This window comes from Trichosurus vulpecula, chromosome 2 (genome assembly GCF_011100635.1).
Source record: "Trichosurus vulpecula isolate mTriVul1 chromosome 2, mTriVul1.pri, whole genome shotgun sequence".
NCBI classification, from domain to species: domain Eukaryota; kingdom Metazoa; phylum Chordata; class Mammalia; order Diprotodontia; family Phalangeridae; genus Trichosurus; species Trichosurus vulpecula.
The window spans coordinates 89525577-89544810 of NC_050574.1; the positions used below are offsets into that span (position 1 = coordinate 89525577).

General features: G+C 41.4%; 1 protein-coding gene across 1 annotated transcript; it reads right to left on the reverse strand.

Annotated features, from left to right (window-relative positions):
• Positions 1–13: 13 nt before the first annotated feature.
• Positions 14–18093, reverse strand: LOC118839455 (ecto-ADP-ribosyltransferase 5-like). The gene is made up of 4 exons (XM_036746924.1): positions 17995–18093; positions 2472–3177; positions 545–577; positions 14–280 (listed from the first exon to the last, which is right to left on the reverse strand). Exons 1-4 carry the CDS (start codon positions 18067–18069, stop codon positions 186–188), a joined length of 909 nt encoding a protein of 302 aa, XP_036602819.1. The 5' UTR covers positions 18070–18093; the 3' UTR covers positions 14–185.
• Positions 18094–19234: the final 1141 nt, after the last annotated feature.

The following is a 19234-nucleotide window of genomic DNA, read 5'->3' on the forward strand; positions in this document are numbered from 1 at the left end:
TATTCTGAGAAGAGATTCATAGATCTTACCATACTGCCAAAGCAGTTCAGGACATAAAGATGGTTAAGAACCCCTGGACTAAATCCAGACTAATGCCCTTTCTCAATCTGTCTCATAATTAGTCAGTCATATAGCCCACAGCGCTAAGGAAATCCCATGTGAGACCCAGGCACAGTCAGATTTGTCTAGAGGTAGAGCCATTCTTGGAGGAGCAGGATGAGAAGACCAAACAATGGCAGGGGAGTTAGGTGTCCAGGCCATGCTAGGATGTTAGCAGGAGCTAGGAAAGAAAGAAGAGGGAAGAGGGGTGAGTGGAATTCCATAGATTGAGGATATTTGGGACTGAGAAATGGTTCATAAGACCTGTTGTCTCAATAAAACCTCCCCTGTCCTGGGATGGACTATATGCGATCTCATCAGATACCTGAGGAGGGACTAGGTCTCTAAGGTCACCCAATATGAAGTGAGAGGAGAAGATGGTCATTGTAGAACCATTTGGTGGGGGCTCTGGTTGGGGATAAGGAGGTATGGAGAAATTCCTTACCAGAGTTGGAAGGACAGTTGTCTTTTCTCTCTCCTAAAACAGAGACAAACACAATCAATTCTTGGTATTAGGCTTTAAGACTGGCATCCCTAAGCTTAGCCCAGTTCTTACAGCAGACCTCACCACAGCTTTGGGAATGATCTAATTAAACAGGCTAGGAGCAGCCAGCCTGAACCTCCTCTTCCTGCTTTCTGGCCCCTAACTTTGGAATGGGCTCTGTACTCCAGCCTCAGACCCCTAAATATCCCAGTCCCATTCCAGTCTGGAACTTTGTTCCCACTCAACATAACTGGACGTGTATCTTCTGTTTGTTATTATAACTCATGACCTAAGTACCATAAAAGAGGTTTCCAGAAAGGGTCAAGGGTAGACTCTAAACCCTGAAAATCCTAGAATCAAAGGCTCAGAGATTTCTATTTAGAGCTGGGTGGAACCTGAATCTAATAGCCCCCACCTCTATCTATCTATCTATCTATCTATCTATCTATCTATCTATCTCTCTATCTATCTATTTATTCATCTCTCTCTCTATCCATTTATCTATTTACCTATTCATTCATTCATTCATTTATTTATTTACAAATGGGGATACTGAGGCCCAGTGTCAGGGAGAAGTGATTTACCTAAGACCATAGTGGTAACAGCATAGTTAAGATTGGAATTCAGGTCCTCTGACTCCACATCTAGTGTTCTCTATTTTAGTTGTAGATCTCAAAAGGCAATGTGACATAGAGGTTAGAATCCTGAATCTGGAGTCAGACAAACCTGGGTCCTAATAAAAATATTATCCCCCTTTAGGAGATGAAAAAACTGAGGCTTGGAGAGGTTAGCTGCTCTGCCTGTGATCAGATAGTTAGTAGAGGCAGAATATGGACTTGTGAGTTCCCAGCTCCCAGGCCAGCAGAGTCAGAGACAGAGAGAGAGAGACAGTGAGAGAGAGAGAGAGACAGAGAGAGAGAGAGAGAGAGAGAGAGAGAGAGAGAGAGAGAGAGAGAGAGAGAGAGAGAGAGAATAATGATTTTTGGATGCCACAGGGGAAGCCAACTCCTTAGCACGTTCCTGAGTTCTAGCTTGCCTCCATAGACACTTCACAAACTTTTCCTTGATTTCTCCCCTTTTCAATGTGTAGGGAGAGGTGTGAAGGGAAGGAGAAGATTTGGAAATAAAAATAAAAATCAAATTTAAGGGAAAAGAGAAACTTTCCTTGGAGTAAGATTGAAGCCTTTCTCTTGGTTGAGCTGAGATCTCATCTCATTCCCATCTAAAGGGTTTATTCACTCTTGTGTATGCTCTGGTATGTTATCATCTGTACACCTTCTCTAATTTCTAATTTCTGCTTGCTATTTTGTTTGGATAAGTGGATTTAGTTACCATTTGCTATTTGTGAAGGCCTTTTGGTTACCTAACATCTGGTGGATAGAGCCTAAACTGGCAAGTGTAAGCAAAGGGAGAGCAATGCCATTTTTGTTTTGAATCTATTAAACTCCTCCTAGACCAGCAATATTTAGAGGGGGAGAAAGGTTTAATTCTAGCCTAGCATTGTTTTTGGAGACTGGAAAAAGAACACCCAGCCTCATGCTGCTCCTAGCACCTTCCTGTCCCTTCCTGCCCTGTTTCCTACTCCCCAGCAGCTGGTTGGTGCTGGCATTGCCCTGGGCTCTCCTCCTCTCCTAAGAGGTTGTTCCAGAGCTCATGTCATATCAATCTATTTCCTGCTCCCACCCCATCCAAGAGCCAGAGGTCAATATGTTTAAACAACCTATGTAGACATCTCAGACATGGGCTTACACAAATCTTACACAAAACAGTAATTTTATCCATTTGATGTATCCCTTTAATGACAGTCTACTCACTATGACCTCCAGCCTGGACTCTGCAGAGCCCAGACTGCTCATACCCTTTGGCAGATGCCTCCCCACCAACTTACCTCCCAGGTATGCACAATTAAAGTTACTACAGAGAGTTTCACTCTGTAGGTGGATAGTGCTAAGGCCAGAGCCACTGGATTCAATAGTGGAGACTTTGAAGAACTGATATGGTGGGTTCAAGACTTCCTCTTCTGATTTATTGTATGACAAATGTTGGATGGAAGCCCCAAAGCAAGAGGTGAAGGTGAAGAGAGTCCCTGAGTTCTTTGCATAATCTCTGGCCACCTTTATGTTCTTAGATGCTGAGGTAAATTGACCAAAGCGTATTTCTCTTGTTTGATCAGGATAGACTTTCCGATTTATGCCCCTGTAAACAGGAATACATGGTCCTCTGAGACGTTGGATGGCTCGTGTCAAATAAAAATGGAAAGCTTTGAAATGGAAACTTTTCAGGTAGTCATCTCTGGAGGCACAGCAGGTTCTGACCATAGTGTTAAATTTACTGTAAAACGGAATCTCAAAGTCAGTGTAGGCAATGACAGCGATTTCAAAGGGCTCTTCAATCCTCTCTTCGCGATTCAGAGGAAGGCTCTTCCATTTCTTTTCCGCTTTCTCCCACACATCATTTAACTGAGTGTCTTTTTTTCTTTCTTCAGCCAAGAGCTCTTTTGCCTTGTTCATCATGTCCATTTCACATCCCTTATATTGGTCATCAAAAGCATTGCGTTCAAAGGTCATGTAAATTTTCCTAAATCCAACTTTTATCTGAGGAGAAAAAGGAAACTTCAGCTGCAACAAGGATTTTTAACTCTTAATATTTCTAATAATTAAAAAAAAGAAAGCCTGTAGGTGTGTTTGTATATACATATATATATATGCTCACATGTGCACATGCACTTGCTCATACACATACACTCACTGCCCCTTATATGCATTAACCATTTTATTTGGCCACCCAAAGTGAAAAAAAGTGTTGTGTTGTATGTATAGTGAGTCACCAATCAGCTGGGGTGTGTTCAAAATTTGAAAGATATTTCAGAGGTGTAATGGCTTGGAGGAACAAGAGATGGGGACTTGAGTAGGAGGTATCTCATTTGCCTGGGTTTTGGCCTCTTCAAAGGCAAGGACTCTCATTGCTGGGGAGCAGCATGATTCTTTGGACAGAACAATGAGTTTGGAATCAGAGCACCTGGGGTCAAAACTTGGCTCTGTGTTTGGTATTGGGTGAGCCACTCCCCATGCCCAGCTTCCTCATCTGTAAGAAAAGGAGGTCTAATTAATTGACCTTTGAGGTCCTTTCAGCTTTGCCTATGATCCTATGATTGACTCCAGAAACAGCACCCCTCCTCCTCCAGGCTTATCTGGGCTAACCGTGCTACTAGACAATGAGGTCAGTGTGAGCAGAACTATGTTGGAAGAATGAAAAACCAAGGGTAATGGGGAAGTCCTGGCAAATATGGTCTGAGGGGAGATGATATTCAAAAGGGTTGTGTGGTTATGAGAAAAAAACAAAGTGGGCAAAAGCAGGTTACGTTCTGGATTATACTCAATTTTGCTAGTTTGAAAGAAGGGCTGGGGCTGTTGTGTATGATGGGGTGATTCTAAAAACAAAATTGGGTGGGAAAAGGTAAAAGGGAGTAATATTATAAAAATGAGGCATGAAAGGAAGAACTAAAACAGAAGAAGCAGTTGAGGGTGGAGGACTGGTAATGTAATCTAATCCTCATCTGGGATGAAGAGGAAATAATATGTATGTCTGGAAGGGTGTAGAAGTCTTTTGGACATGTAGAGGTGAAAAAACTGGGAGACGGTGAGGGAGGAACTTTTAGAATGGTCTGTAGATTGAGATTTAGGAGTGTGAGGGGAGAGACTGGGAGGGGGGACTTTTGGTGAACTGTGTGGATTGAGATTGGGGGAGGTAGAGGAAGGGTATAGGGGACTGTTGGAGGGGTGGGTGAAGTGATGGGGGGGCTGATGGGGGGAGAAGATAAGGTAATAGCACAGGGTAAAAAGGGGCTGAGAAAGAAAATAGTGAGTAAAAAGATGGAGGGAAATTCACAAATAATAATTATAACTTTGAATTTGAATAGAATGTTTATAGCAGTTCTCTTTGTGGTGGCAAAGAACTGGAGATTGCAGGGATCTCCATCAGTTGAGAAATAGCTAAACATTGCAGTGTATGGTTGTGATATAACACTACTGTCCTATAATAAATGATAAGCTCAAATATCTTAGAAAGGTATGGAAAGCTTTGCACAAAATGATGAAGAGTAAAGAGAACATAACCAAGAGCACATTGTATACAGCAACAGCAATATTGTTTGAAGAACAATTTTGAGTGACTAAGTCATTTATATTATTATAAATACACAAACTAGAAATAAAGAACATATGAAGACACTATCTGCATCCAGAGAAAGAACTGATAAATTGACATATGCATAGAATAATTTTATATACATACATATATGTATGTATACACACACACCTATTGGTGTCTAATGTTAACCTTTGGTAGGGTGGGGGCAGAAGGGAAGGAAACAAAAGGAAAAAAAGAGAAATTTAGATGATAACTTTGTTGTATATTTGGAGGGAATAGCAAGTTGTACATGGAGATTTGCAGTTGCATGTGCAATCTTTTTTTTATAGCACTGTGTTATGTGTAAGGGGTTGGTGCCGACCCTGGGGCTGTCTGGACCCTAGCACTTGGCTTGTTTCCTGGGTAAAACCAGACAGGCTTAGTAGGAGCTGGAATGGCAGGTGCCTGGAGGGAGAGCCTCCGCCTTTAACAGCCCCCTGTAGTCTTCCTACACATGTAGGCAGAATCCATCCATAAGGGACTCACAAGCCCAGACGGAGGAACCCAGCTGGCCACTACCTAATGCTCTTGAACCAGTGCCTAACACAACAATGCTTTGATACTTTACTTACTGGAACATCTTTGATACTTTATAAGGGCATCCTGCCCCGTGCCTCACATAGCTCATACAGCTCTGATACCAGCTTGCTACATGCCCAAGCCTTCCCATGCCTCCGTAGGTACTGTAGGACAGCATCCCCCTTTGTTCCCATACTCTTACCGAAACTGTCTTGCAACAGCCCGAATTTTCCCATACGCCTGTAGGAACCATAGTTTGCAACAATCCAGATTCTTCCCACCCGAAATCGATCTTCCCATGCTGTCATCCCCTTACCCCTTGAACACTTGCTTCTGCTCATGTAGTGCAAAACCCTATAAAACTGGATAATGTCTCCCAATAAATCAGAGTCGTATCTTCTCTGACTCCTGCCTCATCATTGCATCCTGAGATTGGGGTCCCTGCTGGTCAGGGACCCCCCACACTTGGTGCCCAGCATGGGGTTCAGGGGAAAGGAACCTGCCATGGAAAAGAGCCCCATGTCCAGTGAGGCCCCTCGACTGCACTGAGAGAAGGACCGCATCGGCTGCCGCAGAGCTGAGCTGCTCACGGAGGATTCACTCAACCCAGCTCACCCGGGAGAGACAGACTGACGAGCTTCCAGGACGCAACCTGAAAGCAGGGCCAGAGCGCCACGTAAGACTTTTGGAGGAGGTAAGAGCCGAGGCCTTACCAGTGGGGCACTCTGCCTCCTTCACAGAATCTCAGGACTTAGAGACATTCTGTAGAATAATTTATAGGCTTAGCAAGAAACAGGGATGCACGATCCACCTTAGAAAGATTAGGGATTTCATAAACATTCTTAAGGCAGTCTTTCCTTGGATAGAGCAGTGTCCCCCTGTCACTTTGGCAGCTTGGAGAGTAGTGGGAGAGCAACTCACATCTTATGAATGGGAAAAACCTGCAGAGCGCGAAAGCCGGCACCTTTTGCCTGTATACTATCATGAAGGCTGCCGTGGAGGAGGATGAGGGGGCAAGCGAAAGGACGGTAGGGCAGTTCTCTCTGTCCACTCAAACCACTCCCTTGATCCGCATGCAAAAACCTCTCAAAACATACCGGCAAAAAACAAAAAGGGGGCACCACACCACAACAGGGTTAGACTCCAAGGACAAGATACCAGAAAAAAAGCAACTTAGAATATGATCCGGAGGAAAGAATGAAGTTTCCTTCGGACCTTCCCCCAACTCCTCAATATAAATCCATTAAAGCATGGTACCCGGCCTCTGTTACATCAGAGGGCCAAGCACTTTGTGTATAGGATTCAAAAAATCCTCTCTGTGTTTTTCTGTCTCTGTGTCTGTGTTCTGTATCTGTGTTTCTGTGTGAGTGTGTAATCTGACACCCTGTAATGTCCACTATCTCTTTCTCTCCCTCCCTGACCCCAGTCTCTTCAGAGGAGCAGGGGGGCAGGGGAGAGAGAGAGAGAAAAATCTCTTCTTGTTTAAACGGTTTAAAATTGTTAGAAATAATGCTCTTTCTTTCTCTCTTCATTCCAAAATGTGGCCAGTTTGGAATGTGAAGAGATATAAAAAAGAAAGCAGGGACCTTTTCCCTGAAGTTTATATGAAATGTGTTACTCCTGATTTGATGCTTAAGATAAAGTCAGAATTTCTTATACCATTTGGCACTAAGGCAAATTCGGAAAATGCATGGATCTCAAATAAAGAGACACTCTGAGTCTCCCAGTACAAGGAGAAGGGATAAGGCACCATTGGATTTTTTTTTCCAGAGTCCCACTCACCTTTGACTGGCAAATTCAAAGTTCTCACTTCCAAAAAAGTTTTTAAGGAGTGAACACAGAAGTAAAATTTACTCAAGTTAAAAGTAGAACCATTAAGATCTTTTCCCTTGTCTCGGACTGAGCCAGGACTGCAATAAATGACAGAGCAGCAAAAAATTCTTAGCAGATTCTGTTAACCACAGATAATCTGGTGAAGCATAGGAAACCTTTCTCAAAATAATAATACACGTATGAGTATGAAGAAAAATCAGTTTATATGACAAAAGATATTCTGTATCCCCCTCCAATCGTAAACTCCTTGGGCGGTTTAGAATTCCAGTTCAATGTCAGAAGTATATACAAAGATGTTTTAATTCATGTGTGGTTAATGAGAATCGCCACGGGACTAGTAAAGATAAAAAAAATTGGAAAATATTTGATAGCATGAAGGTATTAAATAGATCTGTAGAGTTAATAAATACCTTTCAATATACAACTACAGAGCTCCTTATATGCAACTCAGTGATCCTCATTCCTACCTGAGTTTGAAACAAGTGATTTAAAGCTTCCAAAACAGAGAAATAAAAGCTGAACATGAGAGCCAATCTGAACATATTTTACCCAAAAGACTGTTACTTACTGTATTCCTGAGAAACAAAAATACTTCTTCAGATAGGAATTATCTCCATAGATATAACTGGGGCTGCTCAAGTGAAAACATTTCTAGCTTGCTGTGATTTTCCTACATTTGCTACTTGGAAAGTTTAAAAAGTGATTTGGCTGCAAACATACAATAGAGAGTTGGCTCCTTTTCAAAATAATTGCCCTGTGTACTAGCTGCTTTTTCTTATTTAGGCCCTTTATTCTGAGGTGTTTCACCTAAAAGTCCTAATATAAATTAAATCTTAATAAGGTAGAAACTGCAGAAAATAAAATGCATGTCGCAACAAAGGCTCTATTCCCTGTTCTCGACTTTGCTACTTTGTTGCCCTCTCATATCCCACTGACAACAACCCTGCACCTCTGGGCACCCTGAAGCCCACACTTCTAGGCAATAGGTTATCAGAGGAACCTCTCCTCCCAAGACCCCAAGTCCTTGCTCCCATACCACTGGAACCTGGAATTTTTGCTCCTAGTCTCCCAAACCCAGCAACCTCTATTAGAAAGTAAAGGTCCCTCAGGGACCCTCTTCAATGACCCCTTAGACCTTTCATTCAGGTGCTGGACTCTGCAGCTTCTCAGCACCCCCCAGTCCACAACCAGGCTCTGCAACTGTGAGGAGAGAAGAGAAGCCTCTATGCTTGGTAAGCCCAATAGATGTAATGATTTGGGAGTGCAATTAATGTCATCTGAAATTTTTCTGTTTGTACTATTATTGTGCTTCTGAATTGTAGTAAAATTCTCCTATATTGTAAAATTTAAGTGATTAGAAATGAGAGTAGACAAAGCAATCTTTAATCTGAATTTTGGTGAAACTACAAAATGAAAACAATTGTGTAAAACTGGTTAAGTTACTTTCTCAGCCTTGCTAACCCTACCTTGTTAAGGTCACAGCTAAAACAATCCTGCCAGCACTTATGAAACTTGTAAGACTGTTAGCTAGGTTTTTTGGGATTACTGTTTTAATGTTAAAAACCAATAAAGTTTTGGAGAGATAAAAGGAATTAAGTCCACCTAAAGATATTGATTAGGATAAATATATTGATTATTATGAGTTATTATTATTGCTGTTCAATTAACTATCAATCCCCTCTGCCTGGAAGGGAAACTGGCTATACCTTGTTAGCAATGAATCAAATTCCTTAGGCTTCCTTTTCACCTGGGCCAAAAGAAGTAGTGAGAATACTGGCCCAGCACATTTTAAACTGACCTAATTATAATAGATGATTCCAAACTGTTTGTAAAACTTTTCCAAGAAAAATATGAATGGAACTTAGAAATGTATGTTTGAATAATTAAAAGGAGTGCATATTGTTATTTGGCATTAAGAAATTTATTAACTATATAGCCCCAGGAAAATTCTATTGTGGTAATATTGGATACCTATTGAGACTTACTGAGTATGACATACTTATTGAGATTTACTGGTTGTGACATAATTATTGTGATTTACTAATTGAGACCATCACTGTTATTGTTACTATAAATACTACTAATATATGTATACATATATGTAAAATTTGAGATTCTGTGTTGTCAGAAAAGCAACTTCTTTTATAATCTAAATGTTGTTAAGCTAAGAATTGTACTGAGTTAGAAAACTTTTAAATCATTCTAATTGACCATGTCATAATATTTTGTAGTGTTATAATTTAAAAAATCATAAATTACCAAATTTTGTCTTTGATTGTTTTGCTGTCATTTAGGAAATTTGTGAGATTGTTAATTAAGCTTAAGTCTAGTATTTACAAAACTATATTTAGTCTTTTTTTCTTCTTTTCAATTATGCAGAAAAGATTCGGTGATCAAATTTAAGAATTGTTTAATACTTAGAAATTAATAATAATACCAGGATAAATTGTAAGCTGTTTCTGAGAAAGGGAAATAAGTTTATGAAGAAAAGTTTTGTAAAATCCTTTGCATGATTTTTAGAAAGCCTCGACCTTGAATAAGTGTGCTAAGAGAAAAGGCAAAAGATAGCAGACAGGCCCAAGGTTTTTCTATTAACCCCTTCCTGATATCCATGTTACTGCTCCTTATTTTGTGAAATTGCCAAGGCCCCTGGAAACTAGCTGCATGGGCAAGGTCATCAGCCCCAGAAAAAGAACCTGTTTGATTTATGTAGGTCCTAAACAACGAACTTAGCTTGCTGAGAAGCCACAAGTTTATGTACTATAGATAGAAAGGATTCTAACAATTGGCTTTTTCACCAGGACAAATTTAAATTTGAGAAGGAAAGATATTAAATGAAATCCCTTATGCATGTGAGTCCTGATAAATCTTCATTGCTTATTGCAACTCTGTCTCTGGCTCTAAGCTATGATTGGTCAAACTTACTATTTTAGGCAAAAGGCACTTAGGACTATAACTAATTTTGTTTTGAGTTTGAATTTGGGTATAGTTATCTGCATTGAAGATCTGTAACTACATTTGAGTTTACACAAAGCAAGAATGTCTTATCCTATCATATTGGGTATGACACCTGTCCCTGCTTTTTCCTTCTATAGCAAATTTCTGTGATCAGAACAAGTAGTTAGTATGAGGTATAAGCTCTTTTGTGTTATCTTACTAGGCAATCTAATCTTATTTTTATCTAGAACTAGAACATGTGCAGAAATTTATACAAACTGCTTAAGGCTCACCTTAAGATGTTCTCTTTGTTTAAAAGGATTCTAAGAGCAGTATACAACATCATTTTGACTTAGAAACTTGTGGTATTTAGGAATTCTACAATAACTAGAAACTTCGTTTGTTATAATGCTTTGGAATTAGTGTTACTTATGGACTTTTGCACCAATTTAGTAAAGCTTTCTAAAGAAGAGTAGGAATGCATAAGAGCCACATAGGGCTCGCTTTGTGAAGGCTCCTTAAGCAATGTGAGAATGTTATTTTGTTATTTGATTAATATCATGCTCATTGCTGGCCTAAAGTTTGTTGCAATTTCTGATGATGATGATAGTAAGAAAAATGTTTTGTGGTTTAGTTTGTAAATGCCATCAAAGGAACATAAAGATTAGAGATGGTACTTTAACATTGTGCTAAGATTGCTCTTGTAGGAGAATGGACAGAAAGCTGGTTCCTGCAAGAAGAGAAGAAGAAGATGCTGTGCTGAGAGGATCTTATAGAGACGCTTATGTGTTTATTTCTTTTTTGACTCTATGTATCCGTATTCACAAAGGGGACTGCCCCCTTTGCTTTGTCAAATGCGGTGATTGCTCCCTCCCGTGTTTAAAAAAAGGGGGGTGATTATGTGGAATATCGAAGTACCTGCGCGCTTGTAGGCATACTCCTGCTTGTGTTCCTCCTTCTTTCCTCCACCTTCCTTGCCCTGTCTGCATCCAACACACAGAATCAGGTTATCCAAGCTCAAGCTCTCCAGGATCTTATGCATAATGTCTCCTTAGGTTTTGAGATGCAAGCCCGCATAGATAGGGCATTTTATCAGGCTATCAACACCCTTAGACAGGCGGTTGTGAAACTAGGAGAGGAAATAGAGCTGATAGAACTTAACCAACAGTTGAAGTGTGATTATTGCTACCCCTCCTATTGTGTCACCCCCCCCCCCCAAAATACAGTGCCACAGAATGGGGCTGGGATAAGATCAAAAACCAGTTAAATGGGCTCTGGGATGCTAACGTGTCCTTAGATATCACGGACCTCTATGAGCTTGCCTCTTCCATCGGTGAGGCTAGTTACCAGGACCTGTCCCCTGATAAGTTTTCTAAAGAGTTCCTTAATTTCTTCTGGCACCCTGGTCTCCTTGGGGATGGCTGGAACGTACATTGATCAGTGTTGCCTTAGGCACTGGCTGCATAGCCCTTCTTTTGTGTCTGCTGCCTTGCCTCCTGCGTCAGCTCCTGAGAGCGCTGACATCCTCCGTTACCACTCTAAAGCATGACATCTGGAGACTACACACTGAGCACTTACCTCTTTCGGGAAGCCCTGCTTTGCAAAACAAAAGGGGGGAATTGTAAGGGGTTGGTGCCAACCCCGGGGCTGTCCGGACCCTAGCACTTGGCCTGTTTCCTGGGTAAAACCAGACAGGCTTAGTAGGAGTTGGAACGGCAGGCGCCCAGAGGGAGGGCCTCCGCCTTTAACAGCCCCCTGTAGTCTTCCTACACGTGTAGGCAGAATCCATCCATAAGGGACTCACAAGCCCAGAGGAGGAACCCAGCTGGCCACTACCTAATGCTCTTGAACCAGTGCCTAACACAACAATGCTTTGATACTTTACTTACTGGAACATCTTTGATATTTTACAAGGGCATCCTGCCCCGTGCCTCACATAGCTCATACAGCTCTGATACCAGCTTGCTACATGCCCAAGCCTTCCCATGCCTCCGTAGATACTGTAGGACAGCATCCCCCTTTGTTCCCATACTCCTACCGAAACTGTCTTGCAACAGCCCTAATTTTCCCATATGCCTGTAGGAACCATAGTTTGCAACAATCCAGATTCTTCCCACCCGAAACTGATCTTCCCATGCTGTCATCCCCTCACCCCTTGAACATCTGCTTCTGCTCATGTAGTACAAAACCCTATAAAACTGGATAATGTCTCCCAATAAATCAGAGTTGTATCTTTTCTGACTCCCGCCTCATCATTGCATCCTGAGATTGGGGTCCTTGCTGGTCGGGGACCCCCCACAGTTATGGAAATGTTTGTTTTGTTCTGTGAATTGAAAATAAAATAAAATTTTAAAAAACAATTTTAAAAACAGGTAACATGATCCACTGAATCTGCAGTACAATCTCTTCTTACTGATTTTCTATTTTTGCTGTGGAATTTGCGTGAAGAAGAACTGGCCAATTAGGGTCCCCTCTATAGGGCATGTTCAGTGTCCTCTGTCTGATACCAACCGTGTTGAGGACTGGTGAGCCTATTTCTGGGAATGCCTAATGGAGAGGCACAGGCAGGGGTGTGTTGGAGCCAGTTTGAACTGGCTTGTGAGAGCCAATTGTTAAATTTTCAGGGTGAGCATTTACACTTTCAAAATCAACAGATTCTACAATTAAATGACTGTTATGCTATTATCTAGACTTAAGAAAGTGATAGAGAAAATGTTAATAATGCAAATTAAACTTAAAATGTCAAATGTACATCCCCCCACAGTAAGCTGGTTGTTAAACATTTACCAGCACTCTGCTGTCACAAGTGTCCTTTGACTCTCCTGTCAGCTTACTGAATGGTGATGGAAAGCCTTTAATTGGCTACTGGGACAGAACTGAATGTGCATACAAAAGGCACAGGCAATCTGATTTTTTTCCCTTGGCAGCTTTTGAGTGACCCTCTAGATTCAGAGAGAGGTAATAGAGATGGCAGGAGCTGACTGATGCTTCCATCAGTCTCACTCTCCCCCTGGGCTGCTGTGTGGCTGAGACACCACTTTTTCTTCCTCTCTCATGTTTACTCATCCCTGATCTTAGGTAATGGAGCATAGGGGACAGAACAGAATAGGTCATAATCTTGTAAGATTTGAAAGATCAGCAGAGGTGTTAGAGTTCAACAATTATAAACCAGAACAGAGTCTACTGGTAGCCACAGTATTCAAGCCTGGTGATGAACCAGCCCTGAGGAGTGACCTGCTTGAACCAGTCCAGCAGTGGCTTGACTTGAGTCATATAATCATGGCTTGGCTAAGCCTCACTCAGAAGTGACTTGAGATAAAAGGCTCCCAGGGCCAGGAAGTACTACCCACCTTAGGTTGGGGTAGTAGAGGGAACATTTTGGAACTACAACTGTAAGTTTGAACCCATTCTCTGCATGGATTGAAATGATATAGGAGAGTGTGACTCAGGATTTAGAATTCTTACACTGGGCTCGTTTATATTTTCTCGGTAAGTATCCTTCTGTAAGAGCTAATTCATGTTAATTGATATTGAGAAAGCAAGTGGCCAAATTGATATTGAGAGATACTAAATGGTGATTAATATTAGGGGAAGATGCTGGAGTCAATAGCTATAGGAATAGAAGGCTCCCCAACCTCTCAGAGGCTCCTAGAACCCTTGAGGGAAGCACTTGTCAGTCATGCTCTGGGATCTGACCAGCCAATGTTAGCTGGGGTTGGAAGAGTGAGCCTAGAACCTATCTGTTCCATGCTTTTGCAATGGGATTTGATGATCAAATGATAATCCAAAGCACAAACCCTGATGTTAGAAATATGGCAAAACAAGAGATTCTTTGAATTTGAGAAGAATTCAGAGGATATGACAAGGAATGAGACTCAAATATTAGATACTTTGGGTTGACTTTGATTTACATATCTCTCTATGGACAGTTATTATAGGGTCATAGAGTTAGAGCTGGAAAGGACTTTAGAATCCAACCTCCTCATTTTACAGATGAAGAAACTGAGGCATTGTGAAGTTAAGTCACTTTCTCAGGATGACACAGCTAGTAATTGTCTGAGATGGTGCTTTAATTGAGATCTTCCTGACTACAAGCCCAGTGCTCTATTATACCACACTGCCACTCAGGTGAGGGAGGTAGCATTGCAGAATATAAAGAGGACATTCCTAAAGTCAGGATAACCTGTGTTCAAGTCTTGTCTCTGACACACACTAGCTATACAACCCTGGGCAAGTCACTTCACCTTTTAGCATTCTAGTAAATTCTATATAAGTTGAAGAGATGTCAAGTCAACAAGCATTTAAATGCCTACCATATGCACTGAAAATCCAAATAAAGGCAAAGAACCTAGCCTTTGCTCACAAGGAGCTTGCCAGGGGAGACAACATGCAAACAGCTATGTAGGAAGAAGAAGATAAATACAGGATAAATTGTGAGAGAAATGAGTATTTCTCTCTTATCTTAATAGCTAATCATTAATTGAGATTAAGGTTCTCTCTTTCTATTTCTTCATTCAGAAATAACCCCCTATAGGTTATTCAGCCAGTCTCTGAAAGGACATTGCTGATGGATGAGATTGCCCAAATCTTTGGGGTACATGCCTTTTGGTCTTGAGTGGGATTCCACCCAACTAGGAGACCTTACAAAAAGAATCTAGTCTAAGTGAGATCTTGCCCATAGGAAATAAGCCTCTGTTTGTCCTTAGAGCCTTTCATTAGAATTTATGAAGGTGGAACCAACCAGCAAGGTCTGGGTAGAGATGTATTCAGATTGGTGGAGGCAGCTGAGTCTCATGATGAGGTCATGTTCTCTGCAGGAGGAATTGAAGACTTTTTTGCCCAACTCTTTATTAATATGTCCACCCCTCCCATTGTTTATTAACCAATCAGAGTTGATTTCCATCCTCAGGGACACATCCTTTTCCAAAGGCTTTTCAACCATTCAGTATTTTCCAGGAGGGTTCTTTGGTTTATATGAGATAGCCAAATGACCATTTTATTATTTGCTAGCTGTAATTAATAAAATTATCAATTACCCAGACACTATGTCTCTTGAAGTTTTCATATGTCACCTTTGGAAATAATCAATGAAGGAAAGCGCCATTATTAAGGGGCAGCTAGGTGGTGCAGTAGTGAGAGCACTGGGCCTGGAGTCAGGAAGATCTGAGTTCAAACCCAGGTTTAAACACTTACTGGCTTTGTGACCCTGGGCAACTCACTTAAACCCTATGTGTCTTAGTTCCTGATTTGTAAAATGGGGACACACCAGATAAAGGAAGTGACAAACCACTCCAGTATCTTTGCCAAGAAAATAAGTCAGACATTTCTGAACAACCAAACAAAAACCAGCATGAATGGATCTTGATAGCGTTCTTGTAGAAGGTGGATTTTAGCTTGGACTTACAGGAAGCCAGGAGATGAAGATAAAGAAGCATGAGGGAAAGCCAGTGAAAATTCAGGGAGTTGGGAGATGGAGTATCTTTGGACAAGGAACAGCAAGGAAGGCAGTGCCGCTAGATGATAGAATACATGAGAGATGCTAAGGTGTAAGAAGACAGCAAAGGTAAAAAGAAACCTGCTTGTGAAGAGCTTTAAAGACCAAACAGGATTTTATGTTTGATCCTGGAGATAACAGGAAACCACTGGAGTGGCTGGGTCTTGGTGTGGGGGTTGGGAGGCGATATGATCAGACTTGCACTTTAGGAATAATAGTTTGGCAAAAGAGTGGAGGATGGACTGGAGTGGGCAGAGACTTGAAGCAGGAAGACCAGCAAGAAGGTTCATGAAGTAGTCTAGTCATGAGGTGAGGAGGACCTGAATTAGGTTAGTGTCAGAGAAAATAAGTGGTCATAGGTATCAGCTAGGTGGAGCAACTAGAGTGCCAGGCCTGGAGGGAGGAAGACCTGAGTTCAAATGTGGCTTCAGATACTTATGTGACCTTGGGCAAGTCATTTAACCTCTGCCTCAGTTTTCTCAAATGTTAAGTGGGGACATAGTCAATGTGGAATTCATTTTACTTGACTATGCATAATTGTCATAAGGGCCTTGTTTTTCCTTTTTTTTCAAATATGTGGGAGAATAAGCGCTGATAGGGAGCGATTAGCAAAAAAAAAATAGAAGAGGGTCATTGAAACATCTTTATTTTTTAGGAGGGGGGAAGGCAGGGCGATTGCGGTTAAGTGACTTGCCCAAGGTCACACAGCTAGTAAGTATGTCAAGTGTCTGAGGCCGGATTTGAGCTCAGGTCCTCCTGACTCCAGGGTCAGTGCTCTACTCACTGTACCACCTAGCTGCCCCAAGATATTTTTTTTAAGTGCAGAGAAGAAAACAGGACGGCCAAAAAGAAGCAGAGACAATAGGAAAGCTTTGAGAGCTACGGGTTGAACTTTTATACTTAAAAATAAAATCAAGCTATGCATAATAGACACCCGCAGTTTCAAGTACAATCTTTTCCCCCTTTTCTGCTATGTGTGGGCAAATGCTAATTCTGTTTGGTATTTCTTAAGTTCAGAGGGAAAAAAGATTAATGAAGGGGCTGCACTCAGCGACCTTTAAACTATAACGTGTTAACAGACTCAACTAACATCATTTCATTTTTTGACCAGTTTATGTGATTGGAACAGTGAAAAGGACATTGAAATTGGAATGATATGCCTGAATTTGAACCTTGAATACCACCTCTGCCACTTAATACCTGTGTGACTTTGAGCCTGTCGCTTAATATTTCCAAGACTCTTTCCTCAGATGTAAAATGAGGGGGGTCAGACTGAATGACTCCTCCACTCCCTTCCAGCTCTAAATATATGGACCCTCCGAACAGACTAATGTCTCAAAGAAATTCTACATACATGGCAGATGTGTGTTCCCATATGGTATTTGACAAGGTCTCTCACAAAATCGTTGAGGATAAGATGGAGAGATGAGGAATAGATAATGACACAGTCTGTTGGATTTGAAATCAATGACTCATATGGATGGACCAAAGAGTTGAACGATGTCTGACTGTGTCACTCTCTTTCTCAGAAAACCCATGTGGGACTCAAACTGGGGAGAACCTTAAATACTGACTGTATTTTATCCTAGAAGCAACGGAATTCTGATAGCACCTACATAGAGATTAATTTATACAAAATATACACAGTCTAGATACAAAGTAATTTCAATAGAGAAAGAGCAGTAACAACCAAGGCATCAGGCATGATCTCTGCTTAGAAGGAAGTTAGGAATGTTTTGAGACAGGCAAGGTAAGGTAAGTGAGCGGAAGGGAGAACAGAAGAATTTTCTAGACCCAGCATAGTAGAGGGTGTCAAAGATATGATTCAGAATGTGTGCGTGTGCGTGCGTGTGTGTGTGTGTGTGTATGTGTGTGTGTGTGTGTGTGTATAAAACCAGGTTTTGAGCATGCCTAGTTTGTCTAGACTATAGCCTGCTGAATTCCTACCACGTGGGCAGGATAAACTCCTTTGATGGGATGTCTGCATCTGTAAAACTGGTGAGACAGAGCTGGTTTCTCTCTTTGTGCCATCTTTTTGGCTGTGTGCATAGCTGCTTAGGCCAGTGTGGTCACTGTGAACTGGATCAGTGATAAGGGGAAAGTTCTTGTCCTTCCCTTGTTCTCTCTTTTACCTGGCTTAGAGAAATGGGCATGAGGTGGGGGGAAGTGGGAAGTTGTTCCTGCTTTGTGCTATTTGTCCTCAGTTTCAGGTGCTTAGCTCAGAGTCCCTAGAGCCCAGTCCCAGTTCCAAGTTCAAAACCCCCTTGGGGTTTGAGTCCCAGGCACCCTGGCTTCTCAGGGCTTCCATGTCAACCTGTCTGGCTGCACCAGCCAGCCTGCAATTCTGGCTCCCCAGCTGCCATGGTTTGAATTTCTGGTCCTGTGGGGGTTACCTCTGACACCTGAAACTGAGTATCTGTGGATAACATAGACCACTTACTTCATATGTAACCAGTCCAATGATCCCAACCATCACAACTATAGCTGTGATGATGATTATCCATTTACGATTCATTTCAAGATCTCCTTGCCTGAGGTATCTTCCTTGCTCCTGATCTTATACCTGTAATTGAAAAACAAACAAATAAAAAGTCTATCATTTCTTGTTTTAAGATAAAATACAAACTCTTTTGAAGTTAAAAGCCTTCATGATCTAGCTGCAATCTACCTTTCTGATTTCATATTACTTCCCTTTGTTTACTCTATGCTTCAGTCAAACTGGCCAATTTGCCTTTCCCTATTATTAAGGAAAAAAATATTAATACTATACTCCACATTTTAGGAATAAGAAACAATCTTATTGCCAGAAACAATTTTATTTAACATTATTTAAATGCAAGTCATTTCTAGTTTAGAGAGATGGCCAAAAGAGCATTATTCCACAATGTTCCAGGACATATCTCTCCCCTAAGACAGTTTGGAGTAACATTTATAGGAATCTCGAATAAGGAAACATTTACATCGTATGTTAAAACATACTTACGGATTAACATTTCAAAACAAGTCACTACCCAGTTCCTTCCTTCCCCTCAAGAGTTGAAAGGGGTTCCTTCCTGTCACCATCATCTCAGTCTTGTGTTTTGGGAGTTTTCTAGCCTGGGTTTTTTGATGGCCCAGGGAGAATGTCATGCACCATCAGATCTACTAGACTAGGAGTCAAAAGTGAGTCTCAAGAATGAAAGTCTTCTTTGATCTTAGGTAACCAGTTACCTAATTACCTAGGTAACTCCAGGGTTACTCGTTGCATTGATCAGAGCCTTCAAGTTTTTCCTGAAGGCAGGAAGATTTAAGCTTAAACCTGGACCCAGACAACTACTGGCTTTGCGATCCTGGGCAAGTCACTTAACCCCTGTTTTCCTCAATTCCTCATCTGTAAAATGGGGACACACTGGAGAAGGAAGTTGTAATCGATTCCAGTATCTTTGCCAAGAAAACAAGTCAGACACAAGTCAGACACTGCTGAACAACTGAACAACAACCAGCTTTAAGGGGATCTGGAAAGAATTCTTGTTGAATTTCAGCTTAGACTTAAATGAAGCCAGGAGATGGAGAAAAAGAGGGACAGCGTTCCATGCATAAGGGACAGCCAGTGAAAGTTCAGGGAGTTGGGAGAGGGAGTGTCTTTGGATAAAGAACAGCAAGGATGGCGGTGTCACTAGACTGTAGAACACCTGCAGCTC